The 18,107-nt window shown below is 47.2% G+C and overlaps 1 protein-coding gene across 3 annotated transcripts in view; it reads right to left on the reverse strand.

Moving 5' to 3' along the window:
- erbin (erbb2 interacting protein) overlaps positions 1 to 18,107 on the reverse strand; it is a 41,666-nt gene that overhangs the window by 12,177 nt on the left and 11,382 nt on the right. For all 3 annotated transcript variants that reach the window (XM_079735362.1, XM_079735363.1, XM_079735361.1), the window contains 12 exons: positions 12,196 to 12,455; positions 11,326 to 11,443; positions 9,899 to 9,977; positions 9,322 to 9,411; positions 8,136 to 8,192; positions 6,333 to 6,396; positions 5,994 to 6,068; positions 4,400 to 4,544; positions 3,769 to 3,841; positions 1,358 to 1,487; positions 697 to 812; positions 431 to 500 (listed from right to left, as the gene is read on the reverse strand). In XM_079735362.1, the coding sequence (XP_079591488.1) occupies positions 431 to 500; positions 697 to 812; positions 1,358 to 1,487; positions 3,769 to 3,841; positions 4,400 to 4,544; positions 5,994 to 6,068; positions 6,333 to 6,396; positions 8,136 to 8,192; positions 9,322 to 9,411; positions 9,899 to 9,977; positions 11,326 to 11,443; positions 12,196 to 12,381 (1,203 nt within the window). In that variant the 5' untranslated portion in view covers positions 12,382 to 12,455. The remainder of the gene's footprint in view (positions 1 to 430; positions 501 to 696; positions 813 to 1,357; positions 1,488 to 3,768; positions 3,842 to 4,399; positions 4,545 to 5,993; positions 6,069 to 6,332; positions 6,397 to 8,135; positions 8,193 to 9,321; positions 9,412 to 9,898; positions 9,978 to 11,325; positions 11,444 to 12,195; positions 12,456 to 18,107) is intronic.

Below are 18,107 nucleotides of genomic sequence, written 5' to 3' on the forward strand. Positions count from 1 at the left end.
ATGTGTGTGTGTGTGTGTGAGAGTATACGAGTATCGACTAGTGTGTGTGTTTGTGTGAATATACGAGTATAGACTAGCGTGTGTTTGCGTGTGAATATCTGAGTGTAGACTGGCATGCGTGTGTGTGCGTGTGTGAATATGTTAGTAAAGAAGTGTGTGTGTGTGTGAGGGGAGCATCTGGCGGTATGCTAGGCTACATTAGTCAATATTCATCGTGGTGATTTCACATGAATATGTTCATGTGTTTGTGCCAAATAACAAATATGCTAAAGTATGGTATGGCCTGCTGGACCAGAATGTTTTAATCATGAATTTAAGTGTTAAATATTGGCATCATGTGGCATGCTTTTAATCGTGATCTGTGCAGATTCAAAAGGTTTTGTGTGTCAGTGTATGCAAGTGCTTGTGTGTGTACGGTGAGATGGCTCACCTGGTTTTCCGAGAGCCACATAGCAGTCATCTGGTTGAGCTTGGTGAAGCTATAAGGTAGATTCTTCAACCTGGGATGTCAAAAGTAGACAAGTCAAGACTAGTCAATCATAATAATAACAAAAATCGATCAAATGCCTTCAGATCCCAAAACCAGAACAAGCATCCATCATAATGTGGGCTAAAAATAGCACGACAAACGTTAGGCATAGGGGAGGATTTATGTATATAATCCTGAGGGGAGGTGGGGTAGGGGACAGCACTGACTTGTTATCGCTGAGGTTGACCACACGGAGGCGCTGCATGTTGCCCATCTCCTCCGGCAGACACTCCAGCTTGTTGGAGTGCAGGAAGAGCACAGTGATATTCTTCCAGCTGCCAATCTGGAGAAGAGATGTTTAAGGTCAAGCGATGAAAAACGGTCTGAGACATCCCGAGATTAACACATCTTCAAACCCCCACCCCCGCTCCATCTCTCTCTCTCCTTCTCCCCTTTTCTCTCCCTCCGTCCCCATCTCCATCTATCCTTTCCTCTTCCCTCTAAAACCTTCTCTCCATCTTTTCCTCTCACCTTCTCTCCATCTTTTCCTCTTCCCTTCCCTCTATAACATTCTCTCCATCCTTTCCTCTTTCCTCTCATGTTCTCTCCATCCTTTCCTCTCACCTTCACTCCCATCCTTTCCTCGTCCCTTCCCTCTCACTTTCTCTCCATCCCTTCCTCTGCTCCTTTCCTCCATCCTCTCCTCAGCTACCCTCCTTCCCTCTCACCATCCTTTTTACTGCTCCTTTCCTCCATCCTCTCCTCCTTTCCTCTGGCCCTATCCTTCCCTCTCTCACCTTCTCTCCATCCTTTCCTCTTCCTCCCCCCCTCCCCTCTACCCTCTAGCGTGCGGGGCCATGGCTCAACACCCCCCCCGCCCGTGCTCACCTCAGAGGGGAGCTGGGTGAGGAAGTTGTGGTCGGCGGCGAAGGTCCGGATGTGGACGCAGTTCCCGATGGTGGCGGGCAGCGCCTCGATCTCGTTGAAGCTGCAGTCCAGCTCGTCCAGGGAGCTGAGCCTGCAGAGCAGAGACTGTGATTAAAGACACGTTCCCGGGGATGCAGACACACAGACAATGCCTTCCGGGAGGTGCAGGAAAAACAATCAAACAGTCTTAGAATGGCGGGTGTTTGCTATGGTGACATCGTACAGAATGGAATAAATATTAAATGCAATTATTTTGTGTCTATTATTTTATGTCATTATTTGAGTAATGTATGTCTTCTACCGTTACTGTTTGCAGTATTTTCTGCCTGCCTCACCAAATATTACCGTCCTGCTCTCATCCACTGATATCATATTAATTAGCTAAATAAGTGCCTGTAGCAGCAACCCAACAACCAGTTGGTCAGTGGTATTGAATGGGTTATGGCCAGGCAGGCCTACTCAACTCCCAGCTGTTCAGTGTTAAAGAACAGGGTTACAGTCAGCAGGTAGGCCTACCCAGCAACCAGCTGTTCAGTGTTAAAGAACAGGGTTACGGTCAGCAGGTAGGCCCACCCAGCAACCAGCTGTTCAGTGTTAAAGAACAGGGTTACGGTCAGCAGGTAGGCCTACCCATCAACCAGCTGTTCAGAGGTAGGGCTTAGGGCTACGGTCACTCTCTGACGAGTCGTCCTCCCACCCTCGATGTGTTCGCCTTGCGGCTGCAGAAGGAGCTGCTTGGCGAGCTACGTCAACACATTGGCTCCGCACGGCTGGCCGGCGGTAAACAGAGACCGCCATTGTTGGTTTGCTAGATTGTTTCCCTGCGGCCACCCTCATGAGGAGAGCGGACTACCCCCGCCCCCCCTCCCTGGGACAGAGTGTGTTGTGTCCGGTCACCGAACACTGGTCGCACTGTTCCTCCCGACCCGGCCTGGTCGGGGATATTGACGGGGGAAACATGAAATGGACACCTGGGTGAAGTTTACCATCACAGCATACACCCTGTGGGGGGGGGTCCACTTTAGCCGCTGTTACATCGGACCACTCTCTGATGTGTACTTTTATTCTGAAGCCCGAAGCCCGTTTTTGACTTTTTGAAATCCAAAATAGACTTGAGTCCCGGAAGAGGAGAGTGAAAAGATAAAGCCTGAGTACAGTCCCGCTCCGTGTGCTTCACTCCGTCACAACAATACCAGTCCATCTCTGCTTTTGGTCGCTTTACAAAAAGGACCCGGACCCTTTGGGCTCTATCCTTAAAAGCAACACGGGTGGTCCAAGAGTTCACCAACGGCCCGAGGCATAGTTGAACCAGCTCAGGCCGGTCAGGCCCAGAGCGCCACGCTCCCTTCTGAAGGGAGTGGGAGCTCTCGGACCGCTGCCATGCGACGCCGCTCCTAATGGCATTACCATCCATATTCTCGATTGCCAAAGAATTAACGGGGGAGATTTGCGTCCTTCCTCGTAAAACCCGACCTACAACCGGACACAACGGACTACCGATACGGAGCGTCCGACCCCCGCGGGTGAATGAATGAAAAAAAAAAAAGATTAGATATTTAATCAGTATGCTTGAACTGCAATCCTTACTCGTGATTATGTTAAAACCATGGGTGGGTTATTTTAAAACCTAATCTGTGTGAAAGTGCACTGGGGGAGACAAACGCAGCATACGGAATAAATAACCGTGTTTGGATGTGTAATCCAGAACAAACAGTCACAGATGCTATTGATTGCTGACAAATAAATAATAATAATAAGGAATGAATTTTGCAATCAAAATGGAGGACGATTGAAATCGTCTTGGGGATTAAATCTTCAATGTAGAGCCAATCCGTTTGGCCGGACCATAGTCGTGGGCTTGATCTTTTGCCCTTGGGCAGGTCTCTGCCAGCAGAACTGCTGACTGCCACCATCTTAGGCCTAGCCCTGCTGCCACTGTTGGTGTGACAACAAGACCAGCACGTTTACTGTGTCAATACTCGGTCATCGTCATCTGTGTTAGCCTTCAGAGGCGTACGACTGCTACTGTCCCTAAGTCAGGGGGCACTCTGAAACCATGTTTATGTTTGACTTTACTTTGAACGACAAGTGTGCGTTTTGTCACTGAAACAAAAGCTTTTTAGTGGGCTATAGAAAAATATTTGAAACTAATACACAAAAATCAAAACCAAGGACTCTCAGACGGAATCATACTTAATGCCTTTAATTGGGTCTTTGATCTGCTCTAAATGCGTGTGTGTTTGAATGGCAGCAGAGGAAGCCAATGAGACAGGGAGAAGGATTAATAGCCATCATGCTAATCCCCCCCTCCTCCCTCACCGAGATGAGTGGATTATATCGCGGACGTTGACTGTAATGCTGTTAGCACTCACCCTCCGATGGAGTCTGGCAAATACATCAACTGGTTCTCATCCACCTTGAGAGCTGTGAGTTTCTTAAGGGAGCCTGGTAGAGACACCGAGACAGAGAGAGAGCATGAGCGATAAAGTTTGAGTGATTGATTTCTTGCACTACATTAAATGAATATCTATTGCAGCTATTCATTTCATTGACAAAAAGCCACTGTGCATTATGTTAAAGGATGTACACATCGATTGGGTCAGCCGGACATATCTCGTGTTACAGTCCTGCAGTCAGGACTGTGTGTGTGTGTGTGCGTGTGTGTGTGCATGTGTTTCTGTGTGCTCTGGTGAGAGCACACAGTGCGCGTGTGCTCCTGAGTGTGAGTGTGTGTTCCTGTGTGTGCCCCTGTGTGTGTGCTTCTGTGTCTGTGAGTGTGTGCTCCTGTGAGTGTGTGTGCGCGCTCCTGTGAGTGTGCTCCTGTGTGTGCGTGTGTGCTCCTGTGATTGTGTGTGCTCCTGTGTGTGTGTGTGTGTGTGTGTGCGCTCTCCGGTGAGTGTGCGTGGGTGTTCCTGTGTGTGTGCTCCTGTGTGTGTGCATGTGTGCTCCTGTGTGTGTGTGTGTGTGTGTGCTCCTGTGGGTGCTCTGTGTGTGCGTGTTCACCTATGGAGCCGGGCAGCGTTGTGAGGGCGTTGTTTGACAGCAGGAGGTCCTGCAGGCTCTCACAGCCACAGATCTGCTCGTCCACCATCTCCAAGTTGTTCTTGGACACGTCCAGGTAGGCCAGCTGCTTCAGCATGCCAATCATCTGAACACACAGTCACACCACATTAGCCTACATACTAAGGAGCCACATGCTAAGACCATCATCTGGACACAAGTCACACACATCAGGCTACATGCTAATAAGCTTCAGTAGCCCATCATCTCGACACAAGTCATACACATCAGGCTACATGCTAACCAGCTTCAGTAGCCCATCATCTGGACAAAAGTCACACATCAGGCTACATGCTTCAGTAGCCCATCATCTCGACACAAGTCATACACATCAGGCTACATGCTAACCAGCTTCAGTAGCCCATCATCTGGACAAAAGTCACACATCAGGCTACATGCTAAGAAGCTACATGCTATCTAGCTTCAGTAGCCCATCATCTGGAAACACAGTCACACACACATCAGCCTACATACTAAGAAGCTACATGCTAACAAGCTTCAGTAGCCCGTCATCTAGAGTCTAGATGATGGGCTACTGAAGCTTCTTAGCAAGTAGCCTGATGTGGTGTGACTGTTTCTAGATTCTAGACACAATCAAACCAAATCAAGCTACATGCTAACAGGCTTCAGTAGCCCATCATCTGGACACAGTCACACACATCAAGCAACATGCTAAGAAGGCAGTAGGAAATGTGACGACCCTGGTTCCCGTTGGCTTCAGATTTGTTTACGGTTACATTTAAAATTCTTCATTTCCATTTCTGAAAAGAAAAACTATTTTCTGCAAACGCATTACAATTTCCTGTAGGTGCAACTTTAGTGCTGTTTTTTTTACTAGTTCTACCAGTGATAACATTTTGAGACATGTATAGAAAAAATTACATCGAATCAAAATAGTGTGAAAAAGCTGACCCTGAATGACATTTTGTCCCAGGACTGGCCTCATGCTCCGGGCAGCTTCACCCCCATAACAACCCTGTTTACGGCCCGCGTCTGGAGCGCTTCCCAGAGCCGGCCTCACGCCGCCCTCGCCTCATCGTATGACGTAACGCTTCACACACATGTCAGCGCTCACGCTGGTTGTAAATCAGGTGCTTGATTCGACACCACGGCCATATGACTCAGGCTCGTAGGTCGCCGGCCAACCAGAGAGCACGAGGGGGCTGATGTCGACATAGAACCACCACAAACGAGGCTCCAGAAAACGATAACAGCGCTCCACGCGAAGCCCTGGTTAGCCATGCCCCCACGCGGGCGCTCATATGAGGAACACCTTCCAACACAGCCAGCATTCGTCCCCGACCACGTCACAACGCACACGCAGGTATGAAGAGAACCATGATAATACTTAAATGTATGATAATAATAAATACATTGAATAAATTCATACAATTGAAATAATTGCATTAATAAATATTCATAGTAGTTATACTTGTATAAAGAGAAACACAAATAGGATTCAAACAGACAAAGCACAATAACAAACGTCAACAACAACAAAAAGGTGTGTTAGTGAGCGGTGGCAGTGAGGACGTACCCCAGGTAGGAAGGTGAGCCGGTTACAGTCCATCCACAGCTCCTTTATCCCACTCAGCTGCTCCAGCACCTCAGGCTGCACACACACACACACACTGTTAGCTACACGTGTGTGTGTGGGTGGGCGTCTTTCTGTTCGTGTTTCTTTCTCTGTGCGTTTCTTTCTCTGTGCGTTTCTTTCCGTCTCCCTCTGTGTGTGTGTGTGTGTGTGTGTGTGTGTGTGTGTGTGTGTGTGTGTGTGTGTGTGTGTGTGTGTGTGTGTGTGTGTGTGTGTGTGTGTGTGTGTGTGTGTGTGTGTGTGTGTGTGTGTCAAAGCCATCTTTGAGTGACAGCGACTCACCACTTCAGTAAACTCGTTGCTCCCTAGGTCCAGTCTCTCCAGCTGGGTGAGTTTGTGCATGCTTCTACAGCGGGGCACAGAGGGAGAAGGAAGGTTAACAGGACGCATCCAAAGTACTGCATTGAGGGCGCCCCATTCAACATGTCATAGGTTTCACATCAAATAAATACATACATACGTAGGTCAATGGGAAAGCTGTGTGGAATATTGGGTTGTAAACATCTGTTCTAAACATTGCTTGCTTGTCAATCCCGCATGGGACCTAAGTGCTTTTCTGGCTGGTATACATTGTATATATTGTATATATATTTTTCCTCAGAACCAGTAGTTCAAAGCGGTCCGCCCCGTGGCATGTGCTTCAAATAATGGAACTAGTGGATGAGTGACGCATGTTGGAGTCAACATATAGGACTCAAATATAGTCTGACCCACAACCTTTCTAAATTGTTGGTTTAACCCCAATGTCCACCGTCCGCCAATAGCCATGCCTGAGCAAGAGGCCCAACCTGTACCCTCCATCACCTCCTCACGTCTTTTTTCATAAAAGTGCCAGCCAAATGACATAAAGCTTGTCGACAGGGCTGTGAAACCTGGAGCTGTAACCAAATTCGGGGTTAGAGGACTATACTCTGGACCCGCCAGTGCACAAGTACGTAATCAAGGACGTGTCGGTAATGCTCGGAGCGGCTGAGTGGGAGTTCACAGCAGATTAGCAGTGTGGCTGAGTAGATCTGGAGCAGTCTCACAGCGCGGTTTGAGAGTGATCAATATTATAATCCGTTTGGAAGACGTCAAACCCCACCAGTGGCTCACCCCTGAAACATTAACAGAGAAACACAACTGAACAGGAACTAACAACTCAAGGGTTTAGAAAGTAATTCTAATAATACAGATATTCAAAAGTGATCTTAATCTCGAAAGAAGGAAGAAAGACAAAAGTGAATGCTTTGCATGCTAATTCTGGGAAATCCATTCTTTGTCTGATTACAGAAGGCGTGTTTCCGTCTATAAAACGTGTCTGGTTCACACCTGTATGTCCGTGCTCAAGTATTTGTTTATCACACCCCTGGGTTGTTTTCTCACGGGTCTCAGTTTCGGTCGATATTCTTTGCCCAAAAGTCCTAAGTCTGTCTGGCCTTCTGGGGACATAAACACTACCGAGAAGGATCTGTTGTGTTTTCAAACACAACACTACCCCCTCACTTAAGATAAGATGGGCCGTATTAATCCCAGACAGCAGGAACCGTGTGGGCGGCACAGCAAGAGACGCACACAGCAGTAAATACAAAATAAAGACAAAAAAACATCTATACAAAATACGAGCAGCAGAGAGGAAAAGGTGTCCTTGCAAAACGTAAACGCTATTGCCCGTTTAATACATTGTCAGACCGCGACAGATGAGCGGTCTGAGAAGGTTCATCTGCAGAAGAGGAAGGCAGCGCACATCTAAAGACGAACGCCCTGGCGTTGACTTGTTCAAGTGAACGAATGAGCCAAAGAAAAGTACTTTTCCATAAATGCAGGCGATCAATGCATTTATCCAAAGGTGAGATAACCTGGCAAAAAAGCTTGGTTGAAGATTATAAAACCTGTCTGTGCAGGCAGCCAAGTCAACACAGAGGTGAGGGAGTGGGGAGTGGGGGCAGGGGGTGGCAGGGCTTATGCAAGACTTGAATTCACTATTCACTGCTACAGTCAAATGTGTCGAGAGCAGGCTGTGTGTGGATCAGATAGATAGAGAGAGGAGGGGGAGGGGGAGAAGGGGAGAAAGGGAGAGTGAGAGGGGGGAAGAGGGAGACTCACTTTGGCAACATCTTTAACTGGTTCTCTCGCAGCTCCAAGATCTGCAGTTTCGTCAGCCTGGGGAGGAGAAGGCAATATTTCAGTGATTCGAATAGCAATATTCCTTGAATCAAAATGGAAAATGACCATTAAAAATGGCCGGAATATCACACCAGCATTGATCTTTCAGCAGCGCATTGGACAACTGAAATCGGTACACCAACATACCCTGCATGCACTTGCACAATCCAATATTTGTAATACAAGATTAGCTCTCAATGTGTGCACGTTTGTTTGTGAACTCCACTGACGAAATAAGTTTCATAGTAGTTACTAGTTTCATCGTTTCTACTTTACAATGGACATTGTGGTCATGATTAATAACGTTGCATTTCCTAATAAGGATTGTGCCTAATACAGCATGTTGTACTACCCTTGGATTTTAAATATACTAAATATAGTAACGTGTATTGTTTCTGTGTCGCATTGCAGCAAGGATTCTTTCTGCCTGTCTACTTTGCTACCTGCACCAAGCTATGGCACCCTGCGGTGTTTTATGAATGAACTTTAGTTTAAAGAAAGGGCATTAACTGTGGCAATGTCATAGCTGGCGTTTAAAACTCTGATGTTTTGCTCGCTTGCCTCAAGTCTATTATGGACGCAGAAATTCCCAAACATAATTATGCTTGTTTGTGCTTTGGAGTTAATACCAAAAGAGAAGTGCAACAATTTACGAAAATCGATTGACTTGCTACAATTAAAAGGGCTGAAAGAAGGTAAATAAGCCTGGTAGTTTAGTATGAATGACATCACCTTTGGGGGAATTCAAGCAACAATTATTATCTACGCTACCATGCATGGGCAAAATATATATTTATTTTTTTACAGAATTGGGTGCATTGAACAAATGTAATGAACACGTTTGCCATGTTCAAGTTGAGAGTGGGTCACTTTGTTAATTTTCTTTATAAAAAGGAAAATGCACGTGTCTGCAGGTTAATTCCGGAGTGAATTTCATTATTCCAGTACAGGCGAACAAAACCTAGTGAACACTTTCTGTATAGCCGTGCTCATCATAATTGAGAGTGGGTCACCATTTAAAAAAAAGCTCCAAAACACAACGGCAGAACATGCACCGGTCCGCAGCTTAACCCCGGAGCTGGCGTCTCATTCCCGCTGCCTTGGCGGAGGAGGGAGAGAAACTGACCTGCCGAAGCTGGCTGGCAGGAACTCCAGGAAGGCATCATTTAGGTAGAGCTGGGTCAGGCTCAGGAGCTGGGTGAAGCCATCTGGCAGCCTGTTTAAACACAACACACACATCCCGGTGAGACACAACATACACACACACTGCAGTGAAACAACATACACACACACAGACCCCGGTGAGACAATACACACACACATCCGGTGAGACAACGCACACATCGCGGTGAGACAACCCACACATCGCAGTGAGACACAACACACACACACACACACACACACATCCCAGTGACACACGCACACACACATCCCAGTGACACACACACACACACACACACACCCCCAGTCACACACACACCCCAGTCACACACACACACACACACACACACACACACACACACACACACCCCAGTCACACACACACCCCAGTCACACACACACGGCTCCCTGACCGTAAACGCGGGGCTCAGCCGGCACAAACGTGAGGCCATAACACACCGAGGGGAAGGTTAATTGAAATGGATGCTGACGGATGGCCGCCTGCATGCGTCCTGATACTCTCACTTGCTCTACACACTCACTTGGATATGGGATTCACGCTGGCCTCCACGATGGTCAAGACCTTGCAGTTCTTGATGTTCTCTGGAAACTCTTGGATATCTAATAAATCACATCAGGAAATAAATACGTCAAGTGCTTCAGAGGCGGCGCCACCGTCATACTGCTGAAGACACGCGGACCACCCCTCGCTTGGAAAAGCGCCTTCCCAGTGTAAATAAACGAGGGTCAATAACAAGTTGGATAAGCAGGTTTTTAGTGTGGCGTCCGGGAGGGTTTGCAGATGGCGGTGCACACAGGTGAGTCGCTAAGTAGCTGAAACTAGTCAAACAGGAAGCGGGTCTGTCTACAAGCTCCGAGGCCGGGGTGTGGGATAGTACCTTCTGCAGAGAGCCCCCCCCCCCCCCCCCCCCCCCCGTCTTTCTGTACAATCTCAGGGAGAGCAGCACTCGAGGTGAAGGGCCGAGAGAGAGAGATTGAGAGATAGAGAGAGATACAGCCAGAGAGATAAAGAGAGCGAGAGAGACGGAGGAACATGAAACATGACCACCGAGCAGCAAGGCTGCAGCTTCTCAGAGGACACGCTCGCTGCAGGTCAGGCTGACAGAGGGGGGCGGGGCCTGGCGTCCCCCCACGCTGTCTCACACGCCCGCCGTGTTTGGTTTGAGACGGTTGACCCTCCTGTTGCAGGCATTCAAACAGGCTGGGGGGACCAGCGGGATACCCAGACCCCCTGGGGAGGCCTGGGGCATGTACCTGGACTTGTTTAAACACACTTTTACCTAGGTATTCCCTCATACAAACTGACAAACTGCATAAGGGCAGTTAAGTAAGGATTACCGTGATAGTGATAGTATTTCTGCTCTTATTGATCAACTGAAAAGAAAATACTGAACAAAGTAGTGCTTCGTTCAGCTATTCCTTTGAAATTCTTTTATGAGAGGTCTTTTATTCAAAACATGGCGCAGGTCTGGACCAGTCAGAGCCGTTTAATCAAGGTCCATCCATCGAGGCGTTTCAAACACGCATATATTCAAATAAAAAAAAAAAACTGAATATTAAACTGCTTCATTATTGTTTAATCTGTTTGACAGCGTGGCCATTCAAATAATTGTGTCTAGGGGCTTCTCGCACAGATCTGTGGATGAAACGGTCACGTCTGTAGCTGAACCCCAAAGTCGGACCCACCAACGCCAACATCAGAACAGACACCATGAGCTCTCAGCAGCCTAATGATGGATTGAGCAAGGTTTGGAAAATGATCTCCACAACCGTTTTCTATGTGGGATGTCCTAGTTTTTAGTTGCATAGTAACATAAACTAACGCAAATATAACAAACTCCGCTCTTCCTTGAGCAAACCCTGTTTTTCAAACAATAACAGAGTGAACTTAAACTTGAACCTCCACTCTGGGCTTTGTCTCAGCTCCCGCCCCCTGGCCCCTGCTTACTGTTTTTGCTGACGTCTAGCTCCCTGAGATTGATGAGGTTAGCGATGGCCGACGGCAACACCGTCACGTCATTATCTGGCATGCTCAGCCGCTGCAGCAACTGGCAGTTGAACAGTTGCTATGAGAGGGGGAGAAAGAAAACACAGGGAGGACAAGATGTATAGTTAGAGACAGGGAGAGACGGTGGATGTACATGGAGAACCGTTTAGTCATGAAACTGGGAATTCATCCTGTATTTCTTACGTGCCGTTTAATGAGCAGGTCAGGGGTTTTGGCCCCTTGCTCAAGTCTGTCTGCCTACAAACAGACTTCGGACATCGGGGTTTGAACCCTGACTATTTCGGCTGGGACCGCTCGACTGTAACGCTCCCGCTGATATTAAATGATATTTACAGCAGTTCACACACACACACACAGACACACACACACACAAACACACACACACACACACACACATCTCCCCGGTTATTTCCCAGGATTGGTACAATCCAGGACGTGAAGCCTACTGGCACGTTTCAACGGAGCAAAGGTCAGAGCAAAGTCCAGGTCAGAGGGCCTTCCCTAGTCCGGCTAGATGCGACTTTGATTAAATCAGTCTCCGTTTCTGACTGCCCTCATTGTGGTCCCGGTGTGGGTGTCCAGCACCCTGAGCACCCTGTAATGTACACTGTACAATGTAGGGGATCTGTGTGTTTGTGTTTTATTTGTGTGTTTCTGAGTTTTGCGGGTGTGCGTGCGTCTGACTTTTGGCAGCTCCTCGATCCGGTTGTAGGGTACAATGTAGGGTATCAGCGTGTGTCTGTGTGGGGGTGTGTGCCTAGACTGTGTATTTGTGTGTGCGCGTTGTCCGTGCGTGTGTCGCTGTCTCACTTTGGGCAGCTCCTCGATCTGGTTGGCATCGAGGTGGAGCTCCTGCAGGCTCTTCTCGAAGCCGAAGATCTCCTTGGGCACCGTCTCCAGGCTGCAGTGGGAGTAGTCCAGCGAGGTGACCGGCTCCTCCTCGCCGCGCAGGCATCGGCACGGCACCAGGCGGACAAACAGGTTCCGCTTGGACATCCTGGGGCGCGGGGGCGGGGGGAGGGCGGGGGGCACGGAGACGGCGTCAGGGGGGGCACAGCACCGGGGACCACCTGCGGAAAGATAAACCAGATAAGAGTTAGAGGACGGTCACGTCGTTGGTTGTGTCCATGAACAGGTCGGGGTCGGCTAATGCCTTGATGAATCCTGGGGGATTACGATGTCCCAGGATTCTGATAGATGACAAAATGTATCCACATGACAAAATGTATCCTCATCTTTGTCACCGAAAATAATGAATAAATGAATGAATAAAAAATATTGGGGGGAAAAAATGGGAAGCTCACACACAATGGTATGCTTACGTTTAAGACGGTGGATACATTGGTTTGAAAGAGAAATAGAACGCCCCGCTGGAATTAAAATGGTGGATGAATCAGGGGAATACATCCAAGAACATGCCATTATTATCCCTAACGTCTTCATTATCATTTATATACAAAGAAACAAGGAAAAACTGGCACAAATCACGTATGCACCCTTGCATTGTGTCTCGTGCAAGTGAAGGGGTTTGAAATTTACATATAAATTAAAGTTGACCAGTAAGCTGAAAACCAGACACCTGGAACCGACACCGAGGCGGTCATTTATTCATCCGTCCATCCATCCCTGAGCAGCAGGTGTTCTTTTTCACATTTCAATTATAGAGGCAGCCTGCTAAGTCCCCAACATGTCAAGTACCCGCACTGACATGCCAAGTGTAATAAAGTGACAAGTGTCCTACATGTCAAGTAACCGGACATGTCAAGTGCCCTCACATTCAAAGTCCCCTAAAATGCCAAGTGTCCTAAAATGACAAGTGTCTTGCATTGCAAGTACCCTAACGTGCCAAGTTCCTGGTGTCCTAACATGCCAAGTTTCCTAACATGCAAAGTGTCCTACATGTCAAATACCCTAACATGTCAAGTTTCCTAACATGCGAAATATCCTGAATGTCAAGTACTGCACTGCAAGTACCCTAACATGTCAAGTAATCTAACAAGCCATGTGTCCTGAACGTCAAGTACCCAAACGTCAAGTACCTTAACATGTCAAGTGTCCTGAATGTCAAGTACCCCAACGTTCCTAACGTATTCATTCATTCCGACCCAGAAGCCTTTGCTGTTGCTGTGTGGTGGTCAGTGGCTGCAGCTCGCTGGGTTGGAGCGCGGTGAGTAAGTGGGCCACGGGAGATTGTTCCCAGTCCTGAACCTCCACACACATCTTTGAGTGAGTCACTGCTGTAAAAACCCGGCTTGTGAGTGACGCTATCCCAAACATAGAGTCACCTTGTGGATGACAGACCGCAGAGGGGATTTCACCTCCATCCTGGGCATGGCGGTAGTCTCAGTCTCTGGATTAAAAACCGAGCCTGTGAACCGGTTCTGTTTTACATTCAGACGTTGTTGGTTTACTTTGTTCAAGGAAAGGACACAGTGTGAGTGAGTGAGTGAGTGAGTGAGTGAGTGTGTGTGTGTTTCCCCCCCCACAGGTCAGTATAGGTTAATAGATTATGACAGTCCACTACACAGCAGGGAATGTGCTCCCGTCAACAGCTGCTTTGTTCTTCCGAGCATGAGGAGAAAGTGGGCCGTTGTCTCCCCTCCACGCACCTACGCCTCTTTCTCTGGGACTCGTTTATATATTTTCTCTTCAGCTCTGTGGTCTGTGTTTACAACACAAGCGCCATGAGTTGCTTTGCGTCAGTCTTTACCCACGCTGTCACAGAGCTGCAAGCCAGGGTCCATGCGTGATATGCAGTGAGTTCACTCACTGCCTGTGTGTGAAACCATGTCTACTTGTCTGCAAAACACATCGGAAATCACCTTGCATTTCCGCAGCAGGAAACATGTTTTTTTTTTTTAAGTTGATAAAACCACTTAGAATAATAGTTGGATGTACCACAGCATGCTTATCGCACACACGCCATTCCCGCCAAAGTTGAGTATGTCTTAGTTTGTTACTCCGTCACTTCTAATGGGAGTGGGTTGTGTTAAGGTAGCGTCAATGTATTTTTAACCTTGATGTAGTGGCAACCTATTTGCTATGAGTATGGTTTGAGGCGAGGATTTACACACACACACACACACACACACACACACACACGCCAAGTTAATCCTAACAAGAAATATGCTAATCGACAAACGCTTTGTAAATCAAAGTAAATTTTCTGACACCATACAAAATACATTAGATATTATGTTAAGGTGTATTCTGGCAAAGTTTTGGTGACAGATACATCATTAAATAGCCCAAAGACTGCCGGCATGCCGTCATGTATTTTGTTGAGAGGCTGTTTATGATAGGTTTGTTACCCAACGCTTAGTAGCTGGCCGGGGAGGCGAAGTTTCCAACACGTCTGAAAAGTTTTACAATAACAAATGCTGGCTAGAAACATCCACACAGCAGAGGTGAAAGTGAAACGTCTAGCAGGACAGCGCTGCGGTGACGTATCAAGTCTGTTTTTCAATGTTAACCTTTGTATAAACTCTCCTTGCACCTGGAGGAATCGCTCCACTTCTCTCCAAATCAAAAGGTGTCTCATTAGATCACACTTTCATCGCAAAAGCAGCCAAGTACAGTCAATGCAGCAGCCTCCCGGTTCTGACAGGGAGAAGCCTTTCTGGTGTGCGTGTCTTTGATGCATCGGTGTTTGTTCCTACAGTGCGACTATAAAAGCTGTGAAGTGAACCGTCGTCTCATTGAGACGATGTGTGAATGCTCCCAGTGTGTCTTCCCGTGATCATGCGCCATTAAATCAAATACTTTTGTCCCACAAGAAATCCTCTTTCATCCACTGTACGGCTGACGGGCGTGTATATAAGACCCTTCGCCATCGAGTGACGGCGTCTATAGGAAGGGGATGCGTAGGAGGGAGAGAGGGTTTGCTGCCAGGCATCGCTGTGCCTGAGGGGAGAGAGGGCCGTCTGCAGAGGACACTGCAAAGACCAGGAAGAAAAAAGTAGTGAAATAATTCATATTTTGAGTAGTATATATATTTCGTAGTACAGTCGTTTTAAAAAGGGGGCTGGCAAGGCAGAAGCAGGTGTGACACACACACACACACTCTCTAAGGCGGAACATGGTCACTGTGTCCTCTCCTTGAACAATTGGAATCATTGTACTTCAGAACGTCTTCATGATCTAGGGTGGGGGATGATAGACTGCACGGGGGGGGGGGGGTCGGCTTTAAGAGAGTCATGTGATAGATGATTTATTCAGAACACCACCACAGCCCCCGCTTCAACCAGTGGCAGACATCACGCATGACCTGAAGAAGTGTGAGGCTGTACAATTTACAGATCGATTTTTTCCCCCTCTCATTGGTGTGTGTGTTCAAGTTAGCATGAAGCTCTACTTAGTCCGATCGCACTGTTTGTAGCCGTTAGCCCAGGAGACAGATTTACACGTATGGTTGTAAAGCTTGGGCTGGGGGGGGGGGGGGGCGTAAAGACCAACAGAGGGCTCTGCGACTCCGGCTGGGCTACCAGTGCCCCCCTACCCCCTACCCCAACCATCCCCCAGACTGGCAGCGATGATAAGGGCGCGCTTTATTCTCCACCACCACAGTGAATGAAATGGACCATAAGGCAGTGGTCCCACAGATCTCCGCCAGCCTCTCTCAGTCAAGGGCCAGAAGGGGAGGGGGGAGAAGGGAAAAAAACATCTTTCTGGGTCAACACAGTCCCCCCCCGAACCAAATGCCTCATGGCTTGTTGCTAAAGAGACGGTGGCCCACACTATCCGGCACTAGGGACAAACAATAACGCGAGAGGCTGAAAAGTCCAGGTCGAATGTGGTTCAAGCTGGTCTGAGAGTGATTCACCCCCAGAAACAGGTACCGCAGGTGTAACGGATAAATATCCCTCGTAGATCATGTGGGTGTCTTGAACAAGGAAGGGATCTGGAAAAAACTGAGGGATCACGGCCTTTCCACCAGTACACATGCCACGCACCAGTCTCATAGTGATGAACCCGCACATGATGGTGAATCACAGCGGAAGCTGAAAGCGATTTTGTAAATGTCTATGCAAGAATTCACGAAGCAAATCCACCAAAAACAAGGAAGGCAGCAGAGACAAAGACTTCGTCAAAACGGAATTGGTTTGTTTAATTAATTAACAATTCCAAGAATAACTGCCTCCAAAGGATATCAGCACATGCATGTTCCTCGATTTTAATGAGAGAGAGAGAGAGAATATGAGACTAATTATATTTATTTATATATACATACATTATATAAATATAATGGCAATTAGGAGTGCTGTAAATGGATTTCCCTAAAGCGGTTGAGTTCACCGTGGCCATATGGGACTGAGCTGACCTGTTGGCACTCTGTGTTTTGGAAGAGGAAAGAGAGAGAAAAGCTACTTCCTCGATACCAGGCAAGGGACCAGAAATAATGAGGGACTAACTAAAAAACTAAAATCACACCTTCGAATGAGATTAAGAGATTAGAGAGTCATTAATCTTAGTTCAGGAGGCATCTTTCAAATGGGGAAAAAGTAAACAATAAGTAAAGATAAGTACTAGAATTTAAGAGAAAACTGACTTTTTTGAAACTAGACTAGTAAATGACTTGTGCACTTCAGAACATGCATGAAGTTGTAGCTGCAAAAGTAATAGGATTTAGTTTCGCGTAAGGATTTAATATCACATCACTCGAAATTCACATGCATTGCTCATGCTATGGGTGTGTATTAAGAAATCCCCTTTCATTGCGTTGTTAAAACCTGATTCCATGGACACTATTGCACATCATGCTTCAAATATGTGCTCATGAATGCAGATAGTCTACATAAGCGCCCTAACAGAGGCATCACAATATAATTGTTTTAATTGGGGTTTAAGCAAGAACAAGATCTATGAGTAGCATATACCAGGAAACAAAGCACTTGTTCAGCCTAAAATAGAGCTACATCAGACCCTTCACGGTGACAATGACACATCACAATGTGCGGTCTCATTCTTACAGTAGACTAACCTGATGTGTCATTGTCACATGTTTCTCAAAAGTGTCTAGCTGCCAGCGTAATATTGCGCGTAATAAGTCTATCAATGGAAATAAAACCCTTCTAGTACGGCTTGTAATTTTAAATGAAGTGAATAACAAGGGGTACGAACTGGTTGGTTAAAATACCAACTGTTAAACAACCGACATCACCGTTTAAATGTATGATATTGCATAGCCAGGAATCACAGTTCCAAAACACATTTAATCCGACAACCTTTAAGAACGAAATGATCCGTAAAATGATCATTTCAAAAAGAGAAACGTAAAACAAGTATGTATGGCCAACTTACATGCTATACGGTCAAAGAAGCAGCGCTGTCTGCTGTGGAGGAACTGCTAAAGGCCAACGTGTCTCGGTGATGAGCTATGAGCTAATTGCCAGGCTCACATTCCAGCGGCAGCGGCGGCGGTGCAGGAGCCCTGCTGCTTCCAAAGCGCTGTGGGCTAGCACGACTAAGCTCCATACAACACAGGTGACCGACAACACACACAGTGGTGTGGGGGGGGGGGGTGGACAACGACTCCTCAATAAACAAAAAAAACACCCCGCACCTTTAAGAATAGAAGTTCTCAAAGTTCATAGAACTTTGAGAACTTCTATTCTTAAAGGTGCGGGGTGTTATTTTGGGCGTGTTGTACTGGTCTGTGACCACCAGTGTGGTTACACATCCACACATGTCGACCTTCAACCTCAGATTAAAAAGTTGGGAGT

The sequence above is a fragment of the Pollachius pollachius genome (genome assembly GCF_949987615.1).
Source record: "Pollachius pollachius genome assembly, chromosome: 4".
Lineage (NCBI taxonomy): Eukaryota > Metazoa > Chordata > Actinopteri > Gadiformes > Gadidae > Pollachius > Pollachius pollachius.